Source organism: Endocarpon pusillum, assembly GCF_000464535.1.
Source record: "Endocarpon pusillum Z07020 unplaced genomic scaffold scaffold344, whole genome shotgun sequence".
Classification (NCBI taxonomy): Eukaryota; Fungi; Ascomycota; class Eurotiomycetes; order Verrucariales; family Verrucariaceae; genus Endocarpon; species Endocarpon pusillum.
Window position 1 is genome coordinate 489,861 of NW_006916325.1, and position 24,725 is coordinate 514,585.

The 24,725-nt window shown below is 50.2% G+C and overlaps 11 protein-coding genes across 11 annotated transcripts; 4 read left to right on the top strand and 7 right to left on the bottom strand.

Moving 5' to 3' along the window:
• Positions 1-874: 874 nt before the first annotated feature.
• On the bottom strand, positions 875-1,366 carry EPUS_00611 (uncharacterized protein; the record flags this gene model as incomplete). The annotated part of the gene is made up of 1 exon (XM_007804640.1): positions 875-1,366. One exon carries the CDS (start codon positions 1,364-1,366, stop codon positions 875-877), a length of 492 nt encoding a protein of 163 aa, XP_007802831.1.
• An 846-nt stretch (positions 1,367-2,212) lies between these two features.
• On the bottom strand, positions 2,213-2,957 carry EPUS_00612 (uncharacterized protein; the record flags this gene model as incomplete). The annotated part of the gene is made up of 3 exons (XM_007804641.1): positions 2,213-2,608; positions 2,720-2,820; positions 2,876-2,957. The coding sequence occupies 3 exons, from the start codon at positions 2,955-2,957 to the stop codon at positions 2,213-2,215; spliced, it is 579 nt and encodes a 192-aa protein (XP_007802832.1).
• Positions 2,958-3,950: 993 nt separating this feature from the next.
• Positions 3,951-6,970, bottom strand: EPUS_00613 (uncharacterized protein; the record flags this gene model as incomplete). The annotated part of the gene is made up of 2 exons (XM_007804642.1): positions 3,951-6,554; positions 6,602-6,970. The coding sequence occupies 2 exons, from the start codon at positions 6,968-6,970 to the stop codon at positions 3,951-3,953; spliced, it is 2,973 nt and encodes a 990-aa protein (XP_007802833.1).
• A 576-nt stretch (positions 6,971-7,546) lies between these two features.
• On the bottom strand, positions 7,547-10,062 carry EPUS_00614 (uncharacterized protein; the record flags this gene model as incomplete). The annotated part of the gene is made up of 4 exons (XM_007804643.1): positions 7,547-7,742; positions 7,789-8,430; positions 8,485-9,857; positions 9,913-10,062. 4 exons carry the CDS (start codon positions 10,060-10,062, stop codon positions 7,547-7,549), a joined length of 2,361 nt encoding a protein of 786 aa, XP_007802834.1.
• A 2,640-nt stretch (positions 10,063-12,702) lies between these two features.
• EPUS_00615 (uncharacterized protein) lies at positions 12,703-13,317 on the top strand (the record flags this gene model as incomplete). Its single annotated transcript, XM_007804644.1, has 2 exons — positions 12,703-12,947; positions 13,146-13,317. The coding sequence occupies 2 exons, from the start codon at positions 12,703-12,705 to the stop codon at positions 13,315-13,317; spliced, it is 417 nt and encodes a 138-aa protein (XP_007802835.1).
• A 601-nt stretch (positions 13,318-13,918) lies between these two features.
• On the bottom strand, positions 13,919-14,578 carry EPUS_00616 (uncharacterized protein; the record flags this gene model as incomplete). The annotated part of the gene is made up of 1 exon (XM_007804645.1): positions 13,919-14,578. The coding sequence occupies one exon, from the start codon at positions 14,576-14,578 to the stop codon at positions 13,919-13,921; it is 660 nt and encodes a 219-aa protein (XP_007802836.1).
• A 489-nt stretch (positions 14,579-15,067) lies between these two features.
• On the bottom strand, positions 15,068-16,025 carry EPUS_00617 (uncharacterized protein; the record flags this gene model as incomplete). Its single annotated transcript, XM_007804646.1, has 2 exons — positions 15,068-15,915; positions 16,004-16,025. 2 exons carry the CDS (start codon positions 16,023-16,025, stop codon positions 15,068-15,070), a joined length of 870 nt encoding a protein of 289 aa, XP_007802837.1.
• Positions 16,026-16,555: 530 nt separating this feature from the next.
• Positions 16,556-18,470, top strand: EPUS_00618 (uncharacterized protein; the record flags this gene model as incomplete). Its single annotated transcript, XM_007804647.1, has 2 exons — positions 16,556-16,882; positions 17,967-18,470. 2 exons carry the CDS (start codon positions 16,556-16,558, stop codon positions 18,468-18,470), a joined length of 831 nt encoding a protein of 276 aa, XP_007802838.1.
• A 620-nt stretch (positions 18,471-19,090) lies between these two features.
• On the top strand, positions 19,091-20,029 carry EPUS_00619 (uncharacterized protein; the record flags this gene model as incomplete). The annotated part of the gene is made up of 1 exon (XM_007804648.1): positions 19,091-20,029. One exon carries the CDS (start codon positions 19,091-19,093, stop codon positions 20,027-20,029), a length of 939 nt encoding a protein of 312 aa, XP_007802839.1.
• A 595-nt stretch (positions 20,030-20,624) lies between these two features.
• Positions 20,625-21,744, bottom strand: EPUS_00620 (uncharacterized protein; the record flags this gene model as incomplete). Its single annotated transcript, XM_007804649.1, has 2 exons — positions 20,625-21,340; positions 21,423-21,744. The coding sequence occupies 2 exons, from the start codon at positions 21,742-21,744 to the stop codon at positions 20,625-20,627; spliced, it is 1,038 nt and encodes a 345-aa protein (XP_007802840.1).
• A 781-nt stretch (positions 21,745-22,525) lies between these two features.
• On the top strand, positions 22,526-24,211 carry EPUS_00621 (uncharacterized protein; the record flags this gene model as incomplete). Its single annotated transcript, XM_007804650.1, has 1 exon — positions 22,526-24,211. One exon carries the CDS (start codon positions 22,526-22,528, stop codon positions 24,209-24,211), a length of 1,686 nt encoding a protein of 561 aa, XP_007802841.1.
• Positions 24,212-24,725: the final 514 nt, after the last annotated feature.

A 24,725-nucleotide genomic window follows, 5' to 3' on the forward strand; every position in this document is an offset into this window, starting at 1 on the left:
GAAGGAGCAGGAAAAGCAGCAGCAGCAGCATCTCTGCCCCCTTTCTCTATATACTGTGATACCCTTGAATGCATGAATCCCTTCTGTCTGTCTGTCTGTCTGGCTGTATGACCCCTCCGCCACGAGCATGCTCTACATAGCCGACCACGCCTTGTAGTTCCCACCCCAGGGGAAACATAGATACAAATAACCGAGGTGAGCACCTCGCCTGGAAATAAATGCATCAGATCTCGCCACGCAGAATGCAATCTCACCGAGCATTCAATGTACGTAAGCATGAACGGGGAAAAACAAACAGAGTACCCGGACAGATTGATACGAACTGAACTGAACTAAACTAGTTGGATTGGAAATGAAATTGTACACATTACTCCTCTGATACCCTCCCGAGCAAACATTAAAAAGAAAAAGAAGGGGCTGCTATATAGAACCACGCGTGTGTAAATAAATGTCCGTTCCGTAGACGTGGAATGAAAAAAACCAAGAAAGGGGGAGGGCAAAAGCAAAGCTCTTCGAGATGGCGAGGTTGCTCTCGTGTTCTACCATGGGTGGACTGGGTAGGTAGAGAGGATGTGGCCTACCCGGGAGGGGCTTGCGCGTCGCGTCGGAAGAGTTGGGGACTGGTAGCATTGCAGGGGCTGAGCGAGTGGATGGTGGAACCGGTGACGCCGTGGTGTCAAATGGGGGCTATCGATCAAAGGAACGCAAGAACAAGAACGGGTGTCTTGGACGGTGTATCGAATCGAAAGGGGGAAAAATGCGCGCGTGGAGAAGTCCAGATTTCAGATCTTTCCATTTCATCTCATTTGGGTTTTTCTTTTTCTTGTCCTCCCCCCGCGCGAAACTCCATTCATGAAAGAGTGAAAAAGAATCTCTAAGCCTGGCCATTCTCGCCCTCTTCCTCCTTCTCCATCTCCGCATCCTTGAGCATGAGCGCCAGGTCATCCGGCGTCATGCCCTTGGGGAGATAGATGAACTCCGCGTCGTCCTCGGGGTTCGCACCTGCATCGGTGGCGCTGACATCACGTTTCCAGCTGGACGTACCATGCCTGCTCCAGCGGAAGCCCCACCAGCCGGGGACAGGTTCGGGGGTGGCATCGCGTTTCCAGCTGGATGTGCCATGCCTGCTCCAGCGAAAGCCCCACCAGCCGGGGACAGGCTCCGGGGCGGCGTCGGCACTGCGCTTCCAGCTGGATGTACCATGTCTGCTCCAGCGGAAGCCCCACCAGCCGGGCATGGGGGCTGCCTCGGGGGAGGCGTCACGGGCGGAGAGGCCATCGTTGAAGGATTCAGCCGGGCTGGCAACCGCGGCGGCGGCACCGGAGAAGGCGATAAGGAGGGCGGAGGTGATGGCTAGCACTTTCATCTTGAGTAGTTGGGGGTTTTAAATAAAGGTGGGATGGAGGTGTCTGGTGTAGTCTTTCGATGGTGTCGAAAGACTGTGTAAGGAAGTGTGTGGGACGATTAGCTTTGACTTCAAAGAGTGTGTTTGATCGTCCAAAGGAAAAGTTGTACCCAGGACGAGGGAAGAACTGCCTTTATAGACGGCCATGATATTGCCGAACTGAGGCGCTACAGAGAGATGTCTTTGATACGCTTGATGTCAGGAGGAAAGAAAGAAACGAGCGGTTGAGGACGGACCCGGACTCAGAGCTCGTTCGTGTGGAGAACAACCACGCCTTGGCAACCAAGTCTGACTTCATTATGCCTCCATGGGACCAATCCTGAAAGCAGGGAACAGAGGCGCGGGTGTCTTGTTCTTGGTGCTGGATATTGGACGCAACAAGGCAAGATGTGCTTTCTAACAAGACCGCCAAGATGACTGAGTAGCAGATGTCGACCAATAGAACATAGGTACAAGCCTTCTGCTTTGTAGGATGATCCGAGATGTACAAAGATGTCTGGCATATCGAGGCCCAAAATGGTGTTGAATAGCATCTCTAGCTCCCCGTTTTGGTATATCAATAGAGAATGACGCTAGCCGGATTGAGCATTGTCCTGGGCTGAACAGCACGCCTCCTTGATCCCATCCTCACAGATCGCCTGACCTCGTTCAATCATTTGCTGCACTACAGCTTGATGTATCAAAGATACCTGCTCTCCCATTTTCCAGGAGAACTGCATGCGGGAAAGGTATGGGGACTGCTTTCCAATGCCTGGTGATCGGCGCATCTGTGGGCTCGGATGGACCAATCAACAGCCTGAGTGTGACTTAATCTATTGTCCACTGTGATCCTGTTGCTTGACGTCTTCTAACGTCCGGTAAAACTCTTGCTGCTTCTAAGTCCAGGATCGCCTTGAACTCTAGAAGACCTTCCACAATGTTCTTAATCGATTTTAAGGACGTGATAGCCTTCTCGATCTCCTGCGGCATCTGTTGGAATGCTGCTTCGGTTGCTGGAGAAAGGGTTGAACGAGCCTTGCCCTTTTGCTGAAGTGACGAGCTTGTCGTTGGTGTTGGAAGTTGCGAAGGGTCACGAATCCTGTGCCGCTTTGGGGAAGAAGACGGGACTACCATATCATCACCCACCACGGTTGCAGATCTGGCTCGCTTGAATGGGAAAGTGGGCACAGGAAAAGTGAAATCGACGTCTGACTCCTGCGAGATCTGATTAGTATTTAATTGAAGGGACAGTAATTTGGCCAAAATTGAATGAACTCGGATAAAAAGCTTGTGAGTGACTCCGCCAATCTCTATCAAGTGCTCCTTCTTACGTACTTGAGAATCTGCAAAGATGCTATCATCACTGACTGCCATATCAGCAGCGCCAGCTGCCGACTGATCCTCCTTGGAAGAGACTGGTTTGGCGCTCTTTTTCGCTGTGCATCCTGCGATAGCTCGCCTTTTTTTTACGAATGCCCGATGTCTTCCGACGATCAGATGGTAGTCGCGGAGGCGGAGGTATTCTGTAGTGGATGTCCTTCTTCTTCCGAAGTTGCCGGCCAGCAGGGGCCATTCTCGGTGAGTGTGGTTATTCAAGCCTGTAGCAGAGCAATGGTGTTCTGTAATTTGGATGGTTGAGTATATGGAATCTAAACCGACTTACGGTCTATAGGATTAGTGAGAACATGCTTCCTTTTGAACTTTGTGAGATCCCAATGTCATCGCGGTGGGGTCGGGTTGTCAATGTTGGCCATGCACAAGGCCTGGAAGCAATGCCTCAGGGAACTATTGTGGCGCATTGTGCCATGGTGATAGTCATGAATGCTTGCAACACCATGAAGGCCTTCCAATGATCTTTCTAAGCGCGCCAGGCGTTGCTTCAGCCTTGCGATGTGCCTGGCGATAGCTCACTGGCTCGCAACGGGCCGCAAAAGAGGCCTGTGGCGGAATACCAATTTCAAGTTTCAGCAGGCGACAATACAGACATGCGTGCATCCTCTAGCCAAAGCAGGAAGACACGGTCAAATCAAAACAAAGTGGATGTAGATATGGAGCCACTCCGACTGGAAAGGAGGAAGCAGCATGGTCATGCAAGGTCAAGGTAATGGAGTGGCGTAGGCTGGGCAAACTGACCCTTACAATTGCCCTTGCATAGTTAGTGGGGCGTCTACTAAGTAAAATGGGTCAAGCCGTTCATGCAAATCATCAAAGAAGAGAGCATATCCGACGTTGTTAAACTGCTCTTTGGCATACTTATCGTGGTAGGATGCGCACGGACTCTGTATTGGATAAAGTATGACTTCCACAAACTTCAAGGGAGCTCACAAGCCGCCTGATTCTGGTATTCCTCAAATATACATATATGACCATCATGGCCGCTAGGGAACAAATCTACATGCGGTTCGAATGGATGCCACCTTCGTTTGTAGATCCTTGTATAAGGTGGTCAGTACAGAATACACAACGAAACTCCGTCAATCCTTCGAAGACGCTCCAATTCACTTTTTTGGCGGTTCAAACTGGATCAAGAGTAGGTTATGCATATAATCCTAGACAACTATGTACGTCAATGATTCTTGCGGTTCTCCCAGCCGTTCATCATACGACGGACGCCATAGGTCTTCCGCCGTCCCGGAGCGCTTTGCAGCCTTAACATATCCACCGAAGTCGTATGCATCGTGGTGGTTGATTTGCTGGTCGATGAAAGAATGCTTTCCGGACCAGTTGCTCTGTTGGTGTCACCACCGCAACTACCTTTGAATGACTGATCCGGAGGCACTTCTCGAGAAGGTGAGCTGGATAAGAAACCGTATGGCTTTCGCTTTCCATTAGGTATCTCTGCCAGAGGTTGAGGCCGTTTAAGAGACGCCGGCTTAGTTGAAAGCTTATGAGAGGTGAAAACTGTAGGTATATTGTGATCTTCTTGTTTAAGCGGTGCATTAATATAGCTTGGGAGCTCTGGTTCTGGTAGTGGTTTGGATGCAGGTCGTTCAGTGGTGGAACCGAAACTTCCATGGGCAAAGAAGTTAGCAAGGCTTCCCTGACCGCCGCTGGCCTTTGTCTTTCCACGCCTCGACTTGGCTACCGTAGTCCGCTTTGAAGTAGTAATTTCCCTCTCTCGACAAATCATCTCATCTTGCACCTGTGTTTGAGTGAGTTCAAGATGGCGGGCTGCTGTCGAGAAACCAACGGAAATGCCGGCCAGAGAGAAAGAACTCGAGCCGGTCATGGTGGTTTCCGTCATCGTCGTTCCGGCTTTCAAGTCACTGTAGTGCATCCGATTACTGTGAATGTTGTGTTGTCTGTCAGTGTTGAGATCCACTTTGTGTCGAGTTGAAGTAGCTTCGTCCTCAAAATCCCACCACTGCTTTGGCTTTGCAGAGCCGTCAGCCGGCCAGAGATTATCCCCCGAACTCTCCCTCTCCGACAGGCTTTTGAGACCTTTGAGGAGTTCTTCTTCTGACGGTGGTGAGCGTCGCAAAATCAGGGCAATATCACGAACGACCTTGTCCGTCACCACTGGACCAATCTGAACGAAATGTCGATGCAGCTTCAGGGGCAGAAAAGACGAAAGCGTAGTCTCTGTATCACTGCGAGACTGTCGCAACGGACACGTGAGGTAGAGCAGAGCTTGAGCACGAGTCATTGCCACATAGAGGAGGCGACGTTCTTCGTCGGTATCTTCAGCTCGAGAATGAGGTATTGAACCTTCGTAGACCGCTGGAATGAAGACAATAGGCCATTCTAACCCCTTCGCCGAATGGATGGTAGATATGGTGATACATTCTTGCTCCTGATTGTCTTCCGTGGCCTGCAAGTCTGAAGATAATGTGATGTTCGCGAGGAAAGTTGCAAGGGCCTCGTCGTTGCTATCCGACTGCTGTTTGTCGAGCCCTTCAATCTCTGGCAGGCTTTCCTCAGAATCTACTCCATTTCTGTTAGAACCACTTTCAGCGATATCATTAGCTTGATTCAGAAGTTCTTCAACATTTGCCCATCTGTTTTCATGGTCTCCGGCATGCTTGCCTTGTAGGTACTCTTTGTATGATAGTTTGTTGAGACAGAACTCAAGCAGAAATTTCGCCGTACTCTCAGCTGTTACATTGACCATCCTTTTCTTGGCTTCTTTGACAAGCGCTATAAGTTTGCAGAGGTTTTGCTCCGCTGGCCGGCTCAATTTCTTTTTCATGGTCAAATCTCCTTGGGTATACTTCTGTATGACTGACCACAGGGAAGTTCCACTCTCATCAGCCAGGCGTAGAAGCTCTTTCAAAGATTCTTCCCCAATTTTCCTTGACGGGACGTTAATGATAGCCGACAGGGCAGCGTTGTTGTTCGGCTGGCTGATGGTTCGGAGGTAGTCGAGAAGGGTTCGGATCTCATCTCGATCAAAGAACCGGTAGCCCCCGACCATTCGGTATGGCATCCCTGCTTTTCCCAATGCATTTTCGATGAGGAGAGACAGGTGGGCAGAACGAATCAGAATGGCGTAGTCAGAGAAAGTGGTCAAGTTCCCAGTCATAGCTTTCATTCTCTTGATCTCAGCAACTATCCACTTCGCCTCATCATGGGCAGACGGAAGCCTCCGCAACACGGGAAAGGTACCATAGCAGTGAGTAGCCTTGAGCCTCTTATTCGGCCGCACGGTATCCTGTTCGATCACCTCCTGCGCGCAGCACAGCACAGCTGCGGACGAGCGATAGTTCTCCTCCAGATGTATGACGGAAGTGTCAGGGTAGTATCGCTGCATGCGAGTAAGATTCTGGATCTCTGCTGATCGAAACCCGTAGATGCTTTGGTCTGGGTCACCAACGATTGTGACTCGTCTGTTCTTGCCGGCGAGAAGCTTCATGAGCTCTAATTGGACAGTATTGGTATCCTGAAATTCGTCGATCAGTACAGCTTCGACGTTTCCGACACACTCGGGACGAGCTCGCAGAAGGTCAGCACAGCGGATTAAGAGATCGTCGTAATCAAGCAAATTCGAAGCTGCAAGGGCATTTTGGTATTCTTCATAGACCTGCAGAAATTCCTGCTCATCCGCGCTTGCTTTCTTTCTTGGTGGTTGCTGTAGATGTTCATCAACATTTTGGGCTTTGGCTTTACACCGTGATATGCGAGTTCTGGTTGATCTAGGTTCAAGCGATACATTCAGGCGCTTAATTACCCGCTGCATCGAATCAGTGTCGGCTTCCATCGGGGTGAAAGGGTCCGTACCGTGAGTATAGCCAGAGAGTCGGAAGAGTCAGCAATCTGGAAGCCCTTGGGTATACCGATAAGATAGCCATAATTGGCGAGATAACGACGACATATTGAGTGAAACGTGCCCAGTAAGAGCTTCGACTCAAGCCGTTCTCCAATCAAACTTTTCAGTCTGGTTCGCATCTCCCTGCTGGCTTTGATGGTGAAAGTACAACAGATGACGTTCCATGGTTGGTATCCATGATGAGCAAGAAGGTAGGCGACGCGTGCGGTGAGAGTCTTGGTTTTGCCTGATCCTGGCGGCGCGAGGACTTGCAATACTGGAGCTGTGGATGTAACGGCGGCAGACTGAGCAGCATTCAAGCCCTTCAATATGGCATCCATTCGGCTCCAGCATGAGGGCTGTCTGGATAATGGCTTTCCAGTAATCGATTGCAAAATGTTATAACATCGCTACTGCCAGTGGTACTACTGTAGGAGAAGTACTGAGGTAGTTCGCCAAGTAAACACGAGACAGACACGCTATCATGTGACCTGGTTGGCTAGCAATGCTACAACCTCCGATCTAACTTATTTGACAACGTGCTTTCGTATTTCATCCGATGACAATGACAAGTGGCTTCTGATCTCAGCCCAGTCTCCCAGTCACTCGTTTCAACATCAAACCCAGAGAATTCGACCGTCAATCCTGCTTGAGGTCTCCAACTTCCCAAATCAACGGACAGCTCACTCAAACTTGAGTAAGGTCAGGCTCCCTCCTCCAAACACTAGGACGCTCAGGTATCGTCTGAGGTCTGATGGGCTTCTGATCGAAGCTGGTAACAAGAACAAAAATCTAAGAAAAATCCCTCCAACGCCCTTCCAGTAACCACCAATGATGCCTCTCACAGTCCTTTGAACCAGGCACTTTCAACAAATTCACCATTACCAACTTTCTTCAATATGAAGACAGACCCATATTTATGGGTGCGAATCGGTTGGTGGATCGACGTATGGTACGTCCTTCCCGACCTTCTTCAACAGAAAGATATATCCTTCGTCATGGTTTTTGGCGTGTGTGCGGGTCAAAGGTATGACACCGCGGCGGCCAACATCGTCGCAATGCCACCATTGAGCGCCAATCTTTCTAGTGGTGGTGTAATGTCCGCGATGAGGGCTAGGCTTGTTAGCAGGTCACGCTGTATCGACGATGACTAACTCACCTGTTGCCCGTGTGCTCAATCATCCCCTCTAAATGATAGTAGACTGGGCTGTCATCGCCAGAAGGTAGTATGGTTTTGCACATTGGAGGCGTAATCTTGTTTGTGGCCTTTTCCATCTGACCGCCCTGCGCATAGGCTTGACCTCTGGAGACGTGAGCAATGAGATATGCTGGTGACTTGATCATTCGCTTTCCAACCCAGCTGTCCTTTGTTGACCACTTGCCTAACCAGCCACAGTTTTCGCAGCGGTACTCGAGAAACCTTGATCCACCTCGCAGATTTCGACCCAGCAATTCGTCAAAGCTCATTCGCCTAGAACCGAGTTCTTCTGGAATGCTCAAATGGCAACCATCCTCTATGAAGGTTTTTCTCGCGCCACATGCGCACACTTGCTGCTCGGCAAATTGTGCTGTCAAAAGTTCATCAACGCCAAGCTCCGGCTGCTCCTTTCTTACCTGCTCCAAAAGTTTGAGGATGAACTCGTGGGCGTCCCCTTGAGTATCGCCGTACATTGGGTGGTCTTTATTCTCTGTGAACATGGTGCCACACACCTGCTGAAAGACAAACGGGTTGATTGCGCGCGGTTCCTCTCCGACCTTAGACATTTGCGTCATGATCGATTTGAGATGCGGTAAGAGCTTGCTGTGCCAAGGTTAGCAGTGCATGGGAAGATACTCATGGAATATTGACACATACAGCTCACCGCTTTCTTTCCTGAGCTTCAAGTGTTCACGCTGTTTAGCACAAGCAGCTAGTTTCGGTCGCCCACGGCCAATAACTGCTGATCTCATCTCTTCTGGTTGTAAAATGGCGTCGGCTTTGGTTTCTTTGTCGCTCTCGTTTTCCAAGACTGCAAAAGTGGGGATCGAGTGAAGCAGATGCAAGCTAGCGTTCATGAAACATGCTTTATTGAAGTTCAACAAGGAGTTTTGGTGGTTGCTTGCCTCCCGCTTGGGCTTTTTGGCTGGGCTCGAAACTTCATCGTCACCTTTGCGCTTGACGCCCGCTGTTGGAGGGACGCCCCCTGTTGCCACTGGCTTTTCTGGTGAATGGTCTTTGTCGAGAGTGCCATCCGCCGCGTGGTGCTTAGCAGCACAGCCTTCTTGCTTGCTGCCTGTTGGTGAAGCCGCTGTAACCTTCTTCACAGTCTGTTCTTCTTTGGGATTGACAGTGGCTGAAGTTTGGGCTGCGACCGAAGTGATAGGACTATTCTGAGTCTTGGTCTTCTGGATGTCGACCTTCTCACTTCCTGCCGCAGGTTGCTTTCCGACACGCTTGGATGATGGACCAGACTTGGCAACGCCATCGGTCTGTTCGGCTTTTGTATCAGATGTTGGACCAGATTCGATCTCTGCATTTGCCTTTGATGTGTTGGCGGCAGCAGCCTTCTGCTTAATGGTCGCAGCACTTGATGCCATGTCAGCCTTGGATCCCTTCACTTCACCCGTCTGTTTAGTGGCTGGCGTGGGAGATTTGGCTGTGGCCTTTGGTTTCGCTTGTTTGTCACCATCATTTTTATTGTCCACACGCTTTGCAGTGTCAAGCGCTGGGTCGGCTTTTGCTTTTGAAGCAGCTTTGCCGCTCTGCCCAGCTGCCTTTTGATTCGAGTCTGCCGTGGCTGTCTTCGATCCAGTTCTTACGCCGTCAGCTGCTGCGGCCTTCTCCTCATCGTATCCGTTCAAGTGATCCATGAAGGACGCTGATTTAGCTCTCTTGGCCCTGCCACTATCCAACTCCGCTGCACTGCGTTTTACACCAGTTTTGGGAACTTCTCCGATCCTCGATCGCTTGGAATCCTTGTCATTGTCGTCCTCTGCTCGACGCTTGGCTCCTGCTGTTGTATTCACTGAAAAGAAACGCCCAGGTTTGTGTAAGTTCGCATATTGTTCTCGAGATCGTTGTACAGCTTTGGACTCGGATTCGGTTTTCGCAAGAGGAATCTTTGCCTTGGGAAGGCGGTCTGGTTGAGGTTGGCGGTAGTCATACCTCTCCAGCTTGCCGCTGGGTGGTTGGCATTGCTCTTCTGTGTCAGGTGGAGGTGAAGGTGTCATGTCCTTCTTGTACTGACGCTACATGATGATTAATTATTGAATATGATAAGGAAAAGCTAGTGATATGACTGACCAGTGAGCGAGTTGGTTGGTTTGCAAGCTTACGCTTCTCGTTGTCCGCGGTCCATGCCCGCTTTTCATCCCGCATTTTTACGTATCGTCGCCTTGCAGCAGAAACTTGTTCCTTCGTGAAGATTTGTGTTGCGGAATCGGTTTCAACCATTGTGAGGACACTTTCGTTTGCGAAAGTCTGCCGTTCAAAGGAGTTTATGCGGGGGACTGACTATGACTCCACAACACGTTAGCACATTGTCTCGAGAAACACACGTACCGAAAGACAATCAGGGAATATCAGATGGTTTCATTTTGGTTGTCAGCAGGATTTCAAGTGGTGTTTCGGCATGAAGCAGAGAAGAATCAATTCGGAGGGCTGATGATCATGGATGAGCATGATGGAAGGGTGATGAACGAGCGTGGTGTTAAGAGATGATCGCCGCATTTGATGAGCATCGCTATTGCACAGATCGGTGCAAGGATATGATCATTGTCGTCGACAAAGATTGTTGAAGAAAAGCTCCTCAGCAGACAAGGGCAGTGACGAACAAGAGTTGAGCTTACATGAATAATCGGCTGGCGGATATAAGCCGCGTCGTCTTTCGTGTCAGGACAACCGAAGATATTGATCGAGTCAAGAAAAAGAATTTCTGAACAAGATTTATGTTAAACTGTTTTGTCCTTGGACAAGACAGAAGAGCTATGGCTTATCCCAAGGATCGTCAGGGTAGCGAGGATAGTCGACCGTGTCAACCACGGTACGAGACCGGCACCGACCTCAAAGAAGGTACGGAGCGGACTTAGATGGAGGCGTTGAATGAAAAGAGGCTTCCGTAATGAAGGCTACAAGTTGCTTGATGGGTAAGGTACCTTGCCCGAAGGATGGAAAATTGTGTGAAGGTGATGTGGGTTTGTGAACCTAGAATGCAGATAAAGAAATTTCTGGGTGGCAGTCTGGCGCAGGTCGCTCAGTCGAGGGTTGGAGCCGCTCAAAAATCAATTCACTAGGTGAATCACGCCTGTGTAAACACTTCTGCTTTCCATGCGGAAGCAGATGTGTTCGTTGAGTGTCGGTGCTTGGCGCGATGTGTGTGATGCTACACCTACGCTTGTACGATGTGTTCAGATACCCGAGGGCAGCTAGATCATCATACTACATACATGCGCCTTGGTCTGGAGAGAATATTGATGGACATGCACGTATGGCAGCTTCAAGGGTGTATAGTGATGCGATGGGAATAGGGGCACTGGCTTGGCACTGGTGCTTGTATATTGGCAATGTCTCGACTCTCTAGGTTCCCTCGGATGTACTGATTGCTAGGGACCTGGACTATCTCGAAGATAAATCAAAATTCATTCTAAAGTCCCAGCCCGTAGGCTCATTGTAGGCCTGTGAGTTGGATCCGATTGAAATTCTAAGACCCTCCTAGTAGCCAGCCAGCTCACCACATTCACTCGCAAGAAACACACGACCACAAAGAATATATATTTTATTACAAAAGCACAATCTGTCAATTGGGGAAGGGTCGATAGTCTGGGTGGGTAATGCCGATCGATTCTTCGGAAAACTTGTACATCGTTCTACTAGATTATCAACCTTCCCGCAGTTGTTCAAGAGAAGTCAAAATCGTTATCGCACGGTTTCCCTCTCGCACCTGTTCATCCACAGGCTTCTGTGGAGAATGGGTGTAAGGTTTTTGGCTGTTATTGTTTTTTAGTGAGATGTATGTAGTATGACTGGTTGTGGGTTCGAACCCTGCAGGGGAGGATGTTTTTTTTGGTCAGTTTTTTCCCCTGATGGTGAAGCAGCGGCGACATGTTCTTATGACACATCATCACCATCATCATCATCATCATCATCATCATCATCATCATCATCATCATCATCATCATCATCATCATCATCATCATCAATACAGACTATATAGGAAACCGTTTCGCCCGGGATGATCCACAGCCAGCCTCCACGAAGTCAAATCTTCTTACTTATCGAGGCTGGTCCTTAGCAGCCAAATCCAACTGGCATCACCCACACACAAATGGTGACGAAGAGGACTTTTTTTTCTATCAATATCCACATAACCATGCGTCGGCATACCATGAAGAGACACAGGTCGCTCGATGACATGCCATTATTTCGCTCGACTCCATTGAACTTGCCTGCGATAAACCTGTCCCTTCTAGCCATTCTCCTGCCATCATTCCTGAGAACGAGAAATTGATCCGATGCAGTCAGGATGTTGGGTCAGAGTGAATATGCCTGTTTGAGGCTGGCTACCACTACGGAGTGCTATTCGCCCACATAGGGTGGGGAAGCGCTGCACGGCAGATACTCTGCTCAATTGTGAAGACAAGAGGAAAGAGGGGTGGCGTCTGGGAGGCTCGAGAGCGCTGTTATTATTATTTAGATGTATCAGTCTGTGCTCTCCGTGCGCTAGCTGTACTTCATAGTTTTAGCAAGGGAAAAAGCTGATGGAGCATATCATCACTCAGGTCAATGCAGGTAAGACTCTCACCGACCGCCATGATCTTTCTTGATCTGGACTCCTGGAGGAGTAGTTACTACGTAGTACGTAGTAGGGGAAGGAGAGGAGACGCTAATGCAGGTCTTCCGTCAAAAGCTCGGGCCGGAGGCCCATCCGTCGGAAGCCAACCAAGCCCCGCACTCCCATATTTCATTTCATTCCACAATCCCGCCAAGTTACTGTCAACGACAACTCCTCAACCCTCCAACCACAACCGAACACCACCACCCGCCCATTGACCTACCTACCTCATCCACCCCGCTCCCACAGATTGTCAAGCAACCATGCGTATTTCCACCCTCCTCCTCCCCTTCCTAGCCATCTTCCTCCCGCTCACCATCGCAGCCGCGGACGGCCCCACCATTGAGGTCCTGAAAGCCGTCGAATGCGACCGCAAGACCAAGACCGGCGACACAATCTCCGTCCACTACCGTGGCACCTTGGCCTCCGACGGATCGCAGTTCGACGCCAGCTATGACCGTGGCCAGCCGTTGACGTTTGAGGTGGGGAAGGGGAGGGTCATTAAGGGGTAAGTTGACCAGAAACCCCTTTCTCTTTTCTAGTCTTGAAGACGTGTCTCTGGCTGGGTGGGTGGGAAACTTGGTCTGAAACATTCCCTGACGTTGAGGAAAAGAACGATGGGATTGCGAAGACCTCTTAGCCTTCCTGAGGGCACGAGCTTGTTCTAGCCTTGTGAGAGATCATGCTGACTCTTGAATCATGGTAGATGGGATCAAGGACTCCTAGACATGTGCATAGGTGAAAAGAGGAAGTTGACCATCCCACCGGAGCTGGGTTACGGGCAGCAAAACATGGGGCCCATACCGGCCGGGTCGACGTTGATCTTTGAGACGGAATTGGTGGGTATCAAAGGGGTGCAGGGGAAGGATGAGTTGTGATCGGTGAGGCGGGTGCGAAGGGCATGTGGAAAGACTGACGTCTGGCCATTGCGGATCGGATAGGCTCGATGACCTGCAACCATGAGACTATGTGTGTTGTACGTAGGCTGGGTTTCCGGATGGTACTACACCGCCTGAAAAGATCGCCATAGTAATAGATGATCAGCATCATATGTGGAGATTCGCATTAAGAGGTGTAGGATTTCTTCGGGCTGACTAGATGTTCTGGAAGTGGTCATCCTGAAAGAGCCTTTCGTCTTCCTAGGATCCCCAGCGCTTGACTCGGCTGCTCCACGAACTTATTTCGCAGGTCCACAGAAGACCCGGTGTCCCCACAAAAAGCGTTCTAGCAGGAAGTTCTACATCAGGTGACGACCATGTCGAAGGAGATCCCCATACCAGATAACAGGAAGAACAACTAAAGCTGCCCATTTCCCTGTTAGGGCCCGTTTCAACCCCAGCCTCCCCGGATCATCTCTACAGACCTGCTTGACACCGGAATGAAGGATTAGTGTGATCTACAATCTTTGCCGTGATAGGCATGGAGGAGGTTTGCTGCGCTTAAAGTGGCCAATCGTGCAAGAAATACCCCAGAGTCCGTTCAAAGTACTGGATCCAGTTGCATTGCAATATCATCCCCATTGACACCCGACTCACCATCCAGCTGACCATTCAGCCTATCACCCAACGCACCATCCAGCCCATAATCAGCCGACGCTTGGGCAGGGATTTGGTTCTTGAAGCCGTAAAAACAATCATTGAATAGTTGGGCCAGGTCGCCTCCGTCAACAGCCTGTCCGATCAATTCCGCCACAACCACTGCGACACCGGCTCGACCATAATATGTGGCAGCATATACCAATGAGCTGCCGTTGGGTGGGACTCCTGCCGAGATGTAGGTGACGTTCATGTCGCCGGCCATCTGTTCGATTCGCTTCCAGATCTGCTTTGGCGGGAAAAAATCATTGAACGTTCTCGGATGCCAGCGCGTGGTGCAGAACATGCATGAGATGAATTGCGGTGGCGTATTGGTGTCGAGGGACGACCGCCAACGTAATGGCGAATTGAGCCATCCTGCTGCGCATTCACGATGGTAAAATTCGCCGCAGCAACCGAAGATGGCAAGAACGTTGGCAGGCTCGAATTTGATTTTACAAATGGCGCAGAGGTGTCGATTTTCTCCCAGCTTGTCCAGCAGTGCTTGTATGACTGTGAGCACTGCGATGCAGCGGTGGGGGATTTTGAGTGATTTGTTTGCCATCCGGACCGGGTAAATGTGATTGATTTGCTGTGATGTGTCTTCTAAGGGTCGGGCTGATAAAAACGAATGTATAGAGGCTTTTGTAAGTCTGTTGTGGGTGGAATGCTTCTTGCAATATTTCATTTACTAAGTGTCGAAGGAGAACGATGGTTTATGGTGTCTATGAGGATCGTCGCAGGATACCAATCTGCGTGATATTGCGCTTGTTGAGAAGCCGAGCAACACTGGGAAGGTCCACCTCAGCTCTGGTAGCCGCCGCCCACAAGGCTGAGCGAACAAGATTTATTGAATGATTGAAACTTTGACTTTTGTGATTTAGCCAACCACCTGGACGCTGAAACCATAATTTGTAGACATCTTAGGAAAAGGGGATTACCCGACCTTACTTCTACCAAGCATTTTCCAACAAAAGCAAGCGGAGAGAGTGTGAAATTTTGCACATGATAAGTTCTGATCCTTAGCCACTGAAGCTGTCCGAAATCAGGTGTCTTAGAGGTTGTGGCCCTCCAACTGCTTCTGAGTCCAGTCCCAAAGCTCACTCGCCAAGTGCTTGTCTTGCGAATACTTGCTCGGCTTACCAAGCCGGCCAACCGGCTCATAGTAAGCTCCACTCTGCAAATCCTTCTTGTCCACCGTAGCAGCCCAGAGCTGATTCTGCACCCCTTGCTCTAGCGTCACAATCGTTCCGATAGTGATGACTGCAACCAGCGTCCTCTCTATCAAGCCAAGACTATTGAGGAGATCCGTTTTAATTACCCCTGGGTGAACAGCCGCAACCGAGATGCTGGGACAACGCCTGGCTATCTCGCTCGCATAGAGGATATTTGCAAGTTTGCTTTGGAAATAACGGATCCAGCGACCACCGACAAGGATGTCTTGCTTGGACTTGAGGTCATTGAAGCGAATGCCGGGAGATAAAGCTCCACGGAAACCCATCGAGGTGACGGACACGATTCGAGCATCACCATAAGCCTCGGAGGTCTTAAGCATGGTCGGTAGCAAATGCTTGATAAGAAGTGCATGACCGAGGTGGTTGGTACCGAATTGAATCTCGTAGCCATCTGTAGTCACGTCTGCAGGCACAGCCATGATGCCAGCATTGCAGATCAGGATGTCTAGTCGCTGTGATTTGGAAGCGAACAATTTGCCGGCCTCGTCAATTGAAGCAAACGAAGCGAGGTCACAGGGGATAAACGTCAGCTGAGCATTCGGCACTTTGGTTTTAATCTCCTCAATGACACGGGAGGCGTTGTTTGAATTGCGCCCGCCAAAGTAGATATGGGCGGGGTTGTGCTTTGCCAGCTCTGCAATAGAGCTTTTGCCTAGTCCAGCGGTTCCTGCATTGTGTCAGGCAATTGCACAAGTGAAGGGAGATGTACTATCCTCCAGTTATGAAGACCACTTTGCCAGACAGATCTGGGATACTATACGCGTCGAAATTCGTCATGGCTGGTTGAATCTGTTTCAATCAGCAGCAATGGAAAGGATGAAGGCAGATTAAGAGCAGAAAGAGGAGAAAATCTGAGATATGATGGACACACAAGAAAACGAGTGGAATGCGTCCAGAAGCTTGTTAAATATCTTTACACTACTACTGCAGTTGTCTGAATTGGGTTGCTGGAGTCTACAAGCTCTGGTGGCTAGACCATGGAACGCTTTTAGTGACAACGCAGTGATTACGAGACCTCAAGGACATGAAACCGTCATAGCTTGAGCATGTGATCGTTATCGGCCTAATCGTCTGCGAGTATGATATCCACCGTAACGCTCATACCACCGTAACGCTCATACCACCGTAACGCTCATACCACCGTAACGCTCATACCACCGTAACGCTCATACCACCGTAACGCTCATACCACCGTAACGCTCATACCACCGTAACGCTCATACCACCGTAACGCTCATACCACCGTAACGCTCATCTTGATTTTGATTCGAATAGGGGGTATTCTTTGCGTATAGCTCCACCACACCATGGCCGATTCATATGAGGATATAGAAGAGCGCGTAGAATTGGCTGTACAAGATATTCTCGCTGCGCGTGAGGAGGGAGAGCATCTTACCATCACAGAAAAGGCGCAGGAGTATGATGTGAGCAGATTTCGTATCTCGCGTCGATTAAGAGGGATAGGACCACGTATGGGTCGAAAACCAAAGAATAATCGACTATCAGAGGTGCAGGAGCAAGCTCTCCTGCGATATATCTTATCTTTGGACGAAATAGGGCATTCGATACACTATGATCAGATCAGCAAGGTTGCAAATAATATGCTCAGAGCAGATAACGATTCTACGTCATCTGTAGGCTAGCACTGGGTTCAACGCTTTCTAAATCGACATCCTGAGCTTCATAAAGCAAAGCAAAAGCCCTTAGAGCTTGAGAGGAAGCTTGCTCATGATCCTAATATGATTCAAAACTGGTTTAAGCGTTTTCAAGCGCTTCGAGAGGCGTATCCCCTCCGTACCCGAACAGGGGTGTAGAATGTGTCAATTAGCGCTGTCGATCCCTTCGATATGAGGTTGCCACAACTTTCGCTGATGCGAATGCCTCAAGTAGATATTCGAGAGTAGATATCTTCGAGTACAGAGCTTTCGCTTCCTTGTCAAATAATTCTTCTAGCATACACAGTCATAGAATACTGGCAAACAGGTAACGAGTGAGCAACCTTATTTGAGCTTAAAATCTGTCAGAGACGCTAATTGACACATCGGGTACGGAGGGGATAACGTTTTTGATGAAGATATCTGGAATTTCGACGAAACAGGCTTTTGGATAGGAGTAGGGAAGTTGCAGTGGATAGTGACCTCTTTACGTTCAAAGCGGCATTACTTGATTTCAGATAACAACCGCGAATACGTAACAGCTATTAAGGCAGTCAGCGCCGCAGGAGTTGTTATTAAACTAATGCTTATCTTGTAAGGCAAGGTCTATTTGGAGCGTTTTTATTAAGATCTCAAGGATGAGGTCCTTATAGGCTTATCAGAGACTGGATACTCGAATAATAAGCTTGCTTATGCGTATATCTAGCATTTTAAACGTCAAAGTCGACGTACAAGGGTTGGTGCGCATCGAATTCTCTTATATAACAGTTATAAAAGCTATTTAACGCAAAAGATTCTTAAATCCTGCGAACTCTGGAATATCTATATCTTTGCGTTCCCTTCGTATGCTACACACTTTCTTCAGCCGCTTGACGTTGTGCTATTTCAGCCGTATAAGCACTAGCACGCTCAAGCTGTAGATTAAGCAACTCGTACAGGATGCAGCAAATTCGATAAACTCGAATTTCTTACAGCTATTTATGAAATTTGTGTATTAACATTCAAAAAAAACGTTATTCGCTCTTTATTTCGCGAATGTGGACCTATTCTATATAATCCACAGATTGTGCTCGAAAAGATCACAGAATATCTACCTCCTCCTCCTCCTCCTCCTCCTCCTTTACGACCTTCTACACCTCCTGAGAACGAAATTCTACTTCCTACTACTCCTTTAAGCGCTCGAGCACTCAAAAAGCAAGCTATTCAGCTAGAAAACGCAACTCCAAGTCGTCAGAAATTGATACAAGAGAAATTCATCAAAGGCGCTCTAATCCAGGCTAAGACTGCCGTACAAGTTCAGAAGGATTTAGAGGCTTCTACTGCAGCTGAAAGAGAGCGAAAAGAACGAAGATCTCAATCTCAACGTCAGCTACAAAAAGGAGGAGTTCTATTGGCATCACAAGCTCGAAATATGGTTACACAGCGCGTAGAAGAGGGTGGCACACAGCTTCAAAGGGCCCTGTGGCGAGAAGAAGCCCTACGAAAAGAGTTGGAAGATGAGCGCCGCAAGCTCTCAAATTTGCAGTGGAGCGTTGAAAATGGCTTCCCTCTTGTTGAGGAGCAATAGTTTCCTAATTAAGCGATTTCTATGCTATCTATACTCATTCAAAGTCGAATATGAAGAAGAATACACCCTATTTGGAAGAAAATCAAGATGGGCGTTACGCTGATATGGGCGTTATGGTGAGAGCCACGCGCTGCGCGCGGGCTTGTAGGGGGGGTACCCCCCTGCAAGTGGGGCCCCCAGGGGCTCCACCCATTGGGCCACGGCTACAGGATTCTGCTGTTTTGGGTCAAGAGGTTCCCAACTTGTGCTAGTGGGAACTAAAGTTCGTATCACGTGATGGATGCGGAAATAGAACGCTAGTCTTGGTAGAGAGCTGACTAAGACAATCCTCGCATAGCGCCACCACCCACGGACAAGCGCATGCCTTGTGCGAGTGCTCGGAACTTAAAGTCCAATACCCACAAAGATCTCGACTCATATGTCTGAAGGAAGTCGCTTGAAAATCTGAGATTTCTGGGCGGCTTGTCCAATTGAATTCCAGAAGATATTTGCCTACGACCACTATCGAGACGCTTAATTGACAGTCGGTCATGATAAGTCCAGCTCGTTGCCCCTGAAGGGCTTCTATTGTGTCAACATATTCGAAAAATAATTAACAGATCTTGCCGTGAGCAGAAGCCATGGGCTGGCTCAGTGTCGGACTGCTGGTGGTCTCAGGAGGCTGCATACTGTATAGACATCCGCCCGCTTCTATCATTCAGCTTCTGTTAGGACGTGGCTTCCAGCGAAAGGAGTGTCTTGCTCAGCAATCCCAGACGGCCGAAGTGCAATCTCGGGATGGCGATGACAAGCAGGAACCATCATTTCCTGGATCTTCGCCGTCGATATTGATCGTGGCTACACAAGAAGGAAACGATGCTGTGCCTGCAGATGGTTCACCACCATCAGCCACGCCCAGCGCTGTATTGTCGCCTTCATCGGTAGGAGCATCCACGAAACTCGCGCCCTCACCCGTCCATGCACCTCCCGTCAAGAGTCCTGCGATATCCAAACCTCCGACCTTCAGCTCCATGCCCCCTCCACCACGTCCCTCTACCAGCGCTCCACTGCGTCCACCCCCCTCCGCGGCCGCATCACTCCGAGTACCTCCGACCAAGAATTTCTCTAATGCTGCCTTTGCTCCCTCTCGCCTGACAGCAAAATCACCCAAGTCCTCGCGCCAGGTCACACTGACGCCCGGCCACTCGCCGTTAGACTGGGCAGCGCTCACCTCAGACCCGAACAACAAACTTCGCGGCAAAGACGCTCCAACGGACCAGCTGATCCGTGTATCTCCGTCCCGGTTGAGATACCAAAATGGGCGGAAGGGAAGAGATGCGTGGACCGAGTATCAGGGAAAGGTGTACAACATTACTCCCTACCTGCCATTTCATCCTGGCGGGGAAAGTGAGTTGATGAAGGGTGCAGGCAGAGATGCAGCAACGCTATTCATGGAAGTTCACCCTTGGGTCAATTGGGAGGCGATGCTGGGAGAATGTCTGGTGGGTATCCTGGTTTCAGAAGGCGAGGAACAACATGGTCGGAACGACGGTGCTGCGGAGCTCGACGAGATGGATTGAATAGCTTGTCTTTACTATGTTGGAATCTAGCGCTCTCTGGTATCGAAGATAAAACCGCATCGGTCCGGCCCGCTCGCCAGCAGTCCAGAAGACTGCATTCGTTCTCTCAGCAGTGGCTTTGCAAATCGCCAGGTTCGACAAGGAAGAGAACTGCTAAAAGCTGGGATTTCGGATGCCCGCCGACAATGGCCTACTCGCCTTTTCCAACCACCTTCGTCGCTGCATTATCGAGCATGGAAAGGAAAGTCCGACGCAAAGGAGGCAAGAAGACCTGCAGGCCGGAGCTGCAGAGATGCTGGGCCGCTCGAGCGACGAGGAGGCGGTGGTGGTGGTGGTGGGGGGGAGAAGTCAGGCAACAAGAATACTGACGAAGCCAGCGGCTCTTCGATTTGGCCCTGGCGGCTGTGGCTGGCACGGAAGCGAGTCGTGCTTCTGCAATGGTGCATAAGTTGAGTTGTTCGTGGGTGGATGGTTCAATGTCTGACGCGCAATACGATACTAGTAGCCTCTGAATAATGTACAGATGTCAATTTTAAGGACTTAAGAGTCTAGAATGTACAATGCTCTGTGGTCACTACCTAGCTTGATCGTACATCTAAGTCGTAAGCATTTGATGCTTCCTGAACCAATGACCCATCTTAGCATCCAGTTGCGCGTTGGCCGGGAATTTCTTCGCGTCCGGCCCATAGAGCCTCGCATTCCCCTCCACCACCGCCCAATCAATCCGATCCCACCACCTCTCCAAGTACGTCCTCTTGCCACCAATACCATAGTCTCGCAGGTAAGCATGCTCCCACGTATTGACGCAGAGAATCGGGAAGCTGTTGTACCCCCCCAGAGCGTGATCACTTCCTGCAGCATTTCTTGAATGCGCCCCGAACGAACCGACGGCGTTTCTCGGCTCCCTCCAACTCATCGATCGGCTGGCGCTCAATGCGTTGGTGTTGTAGGTAGCCATGTCATTCTGCTGCGACCTGAAATGCGCCAGTTTGTGGGGCGAGCCGGCAAGGTATGTGCAGAGCAATTTCATTTCGCCCAGCTTTTCGTCTTTGACGATCCAGACGAAGCCCGGACCGAACATGGCGTCGGCGGTCTCGATCATCTCGATCCGAAGGGTTTCGTAGCTGGAGAAGGAGTCTTCGATCTCCGAGACAAAGGTAGGGGATGGCTCGGTTTTTCGGGGGGAGAGGCAGCTGAAGAAGGTGTGGTTGTTGCAGGCCATGGAGGCGTGGTTGAAGAGGGATGCTTGTTCAGAGGAGCGACCGTATTTTTCGACAAGGCGCTGGGGCTTGGTTGTTGCGTCGGCGGTGCCTTGTTGAGAGAAAGGTTAGCAGTTGTGCAGATGGGGGTTTTGGATCCGGAAGTGTTTGAAAGTATAGTCATTATTGCATACCCATGGTCAAGGCGTTCAATTTCTCTATCATCATCGATTGATACTGTGTCCAAGCAAGATCATACCCTTCTGGCGAAAGGAAGCCATCAACGCCGTGCTCTGCATATGTCTCATCGTGAGGAAGAGCCGGTATTCGGTGTCCTTCGAAGCCTGTGGGCAGCGTCGCTAGCCCTCGACGAGCTGATGAAGGCGGATGTGAATATCTCGGAAGCAGGCCAGCCTCCACGGAAGCAGTGCATCTTTGCTTATACGGAGCTGAAGCGACGGAGGAGAACACAGCCAGCAGCTGCCTCTGCGGGCGACAAAGGGATCGAAGTATCATGAAAGATGACGGAATGAAGGAAGATGCATCATCAGAGCTGAGAGATCATCACCGCCTCTTCTCGTCCAGCCCAATTTTCTCTCCCAGCTCCATTTCCTCGAAAGAGGACTAGCGTGGCATCTCTTGGCGTGAACCTCGAATCGACTTGATTGATTCGATTGACCAATCGAAAGTTGTCTTCGTGTTGTTTCGCATCTGCTTGACGCGCGATACCCACGACTCTTGTTTCACTTGTCTTCCCCCAGCTGCTCATGTCCTGTCAATACTGCGGCTCGTCTCGCTTTCTAGGACTGGCGTCTGGTCTCCAATGCAGCCTTTCATCAAGGCCGCATCCGGCGCCAATGGATGGCAGAACTCTTTTTATTTAGATGTAACAGCTTTTCGCGACTCCCAGTCTGCCATGAACGCAACCAACGCTTGCTTGCTGGCCGACTGACTGACTGATTGATTGACTGACCGTGTGCTCCCAGGCCATATCTCTCCTCCTGTTTCTCTGATTCTCTGATTCTCTATGCTTTATTCTCTATTTCTCTTTCTCTTTTGCTTCTCCCAAGTTCTGGCATCGTTCTGCTTCTGGAACTCTTACTGATCCTAGTCTTAATCTTCCTTTATGTGCAGCGAACTTTCCTTTGTGACTCGACCACCTTCTATAACCGGCCAGTCATTACTTGCGAACGAAGTCTGACTACGGCCTGTCCTTCACCGTTTCAATCACGCTATCTCATCTCTCTACATCGGCTACTACACCGCGAAGTCATCTGCCAGAGGTGGCACATAGATGATGGCGCCTCGATCCACTATATCAAAGCTCGTACTTGTCTGTCTGGCTTCATCCGTCGTGCCATGCGCCTCTGCTCTCACAGTCGCAATATCAGCTGCACAAGCACTCGGCATCCTTGAAGGTCGACAAACTTCTACATGTGCGAATTCATCCTTCACCAGGTGTGCCGACACCAAACTACCCTCAGACTTTTGCTGCTCCGCGGACTCAACATGCATATCCCTGGACTCTTCGTCGAGTGCACTTTGCTGTCCGAATGGCGCAGACTGCAGTAAGATACAGCCTATAAGCTGCGAGTTGAGCTTTCAAGATGTGTCCGGCCGGCCCGACGCAGCTATCAAGACGACGAGATTGGATGAGAGACTTGCCACTTGCGGGAGCAATACTTGCTGTCCTTTCGGCTACACTTGTGATAGTAACTCCCAATGTGTGATCGATAAAGCCACAAGTTCGACGGGAAGCGCCTCCAAATCACCATCAGCCTCAGCGACATCAACGAGTTCGACTACATCAGCAACTCCCCCCGCGGGTATCGACTCGACCAAACCTGCAGTCGCAGAGGGCATACCACTATGTCCTCGATTTCCCGGGGCCGCGGTAGCTGTCGGGTTCTTCCCCGGCATGCTTGCTGGTGCTTTGATGGCCGTCATAGCTGTTATATGCCTTGGCCGCCGCCGTTCTCAAGACGATCGCCCTTATTCGAAAGGTTCCAGCTGGTCCTCAATCAAATACTCGAACTCGCACAACCACGGACGCACAGGAACTGGAACCATCACCGGCATATCTGAACCTATGCCCATGACCCAAGGAGTGAGAACCGACTTTCTCCGACGGCAACCAAACGGGATGATCAGAAATGGCGCCTCCAGAGCAAAAAGCTGGCTCAGCACCAAATCATCCCCTACATTTGGCGACAGCAACGAGAAAGTATCACCGCTCAATCCAATAAGTCACTGGAAGATGCCCACTCCGCCAGTACCCAACAACATACCTCTGACAACCCTGGGAAAAACAGTCCCCGTCACTCCCCCATCACAGATTCGACCTTCAGCCGCTTCGCTCGCTCGAGAACCAAGTACAGAAAGCATCAAAATCTACAGCCCACCGAGCATGGTGCGTCCACCATCGAACAGTGGATTTAGTCCTTCCTCCCATCACCAACCACAGCACGGATTCAAGAGCAGCATCATGGAGAAGCTCAGCCCATTCAAGGGGACTGAGCTTAAAGCCAAGAATGGCTCCCCCTTCTCGCCTTCCATGAATGTCAATAGCAACATCGCACCTCGAGGCGGTGCGCTCGACCCTACGCCGTCATCGTACGGAGCAACCACCATGCCGCAAACACCGGCTCCTCAACGGCCAACACAAGCAGACAACGACACCATCCTCCCATCAATGCAATACCAAACTCCCCAGACCAACAACAACCCCTACCCCAACACACCAGCCAGACGTCCACCTCCTGCGTCAAACCAATCCCGGCACCTAACCCACATGACGACCTTCACCGACGTCCTCCGCGACGCGGGTCTCGAGTCGCGAGAGGAGCACCCACCACCCGCCATGCCGGCCATGCCCAAGGGTTTGGATTGGAAAAGCGGCGTCAAGAAGGCGAAGAAACCGAGGTGGGAGAATATCGCCAATAACAGCGCGCACAAGAAGGGTGGGAATGTGGAGTATATTTGAGCGGACGACTCCTCCTTGACCGGTCTTTGGTCGGGAGTGAGGAAGTTGTTGGAGTTGTCATCGTCGTTGTTGTGAGAATCGAAATGTGTTGGATATAAATTCCTTCCTTCTGTGTGTGTACGAGCAAAGACTGGGAGCAAGCGGCCTCTGGCTGCTGTGATGGTCTGGTAGGGAACAGTCAGATAGGATGACAATTTCTTGTTCAATCACACAGAGTGGAAAGCGAGATTATTCAATCAACGGGCCTGGTTGGACCTGCTAGCATTCTTGCCCCTTTCTCTGCCGTTGAGTTTGGATGAGTTCTAAGATACAGCGGTTTGTCCGCCTCTCCCCACGGAGGAAACAGACAGATCAATAAAGGTGTCTGCCTATCTATCTATCTATCGCATAATCTCCAGAACAGGAGGCTAGTCGTCCTATACCAAAGCCAGTGACAGTCCAAATAGCCCCCTCCGTCCAAGGAGGCAGGCGACCCCTCAACCCTGTCCCCCCCACCTCAACCACCAACACCAGC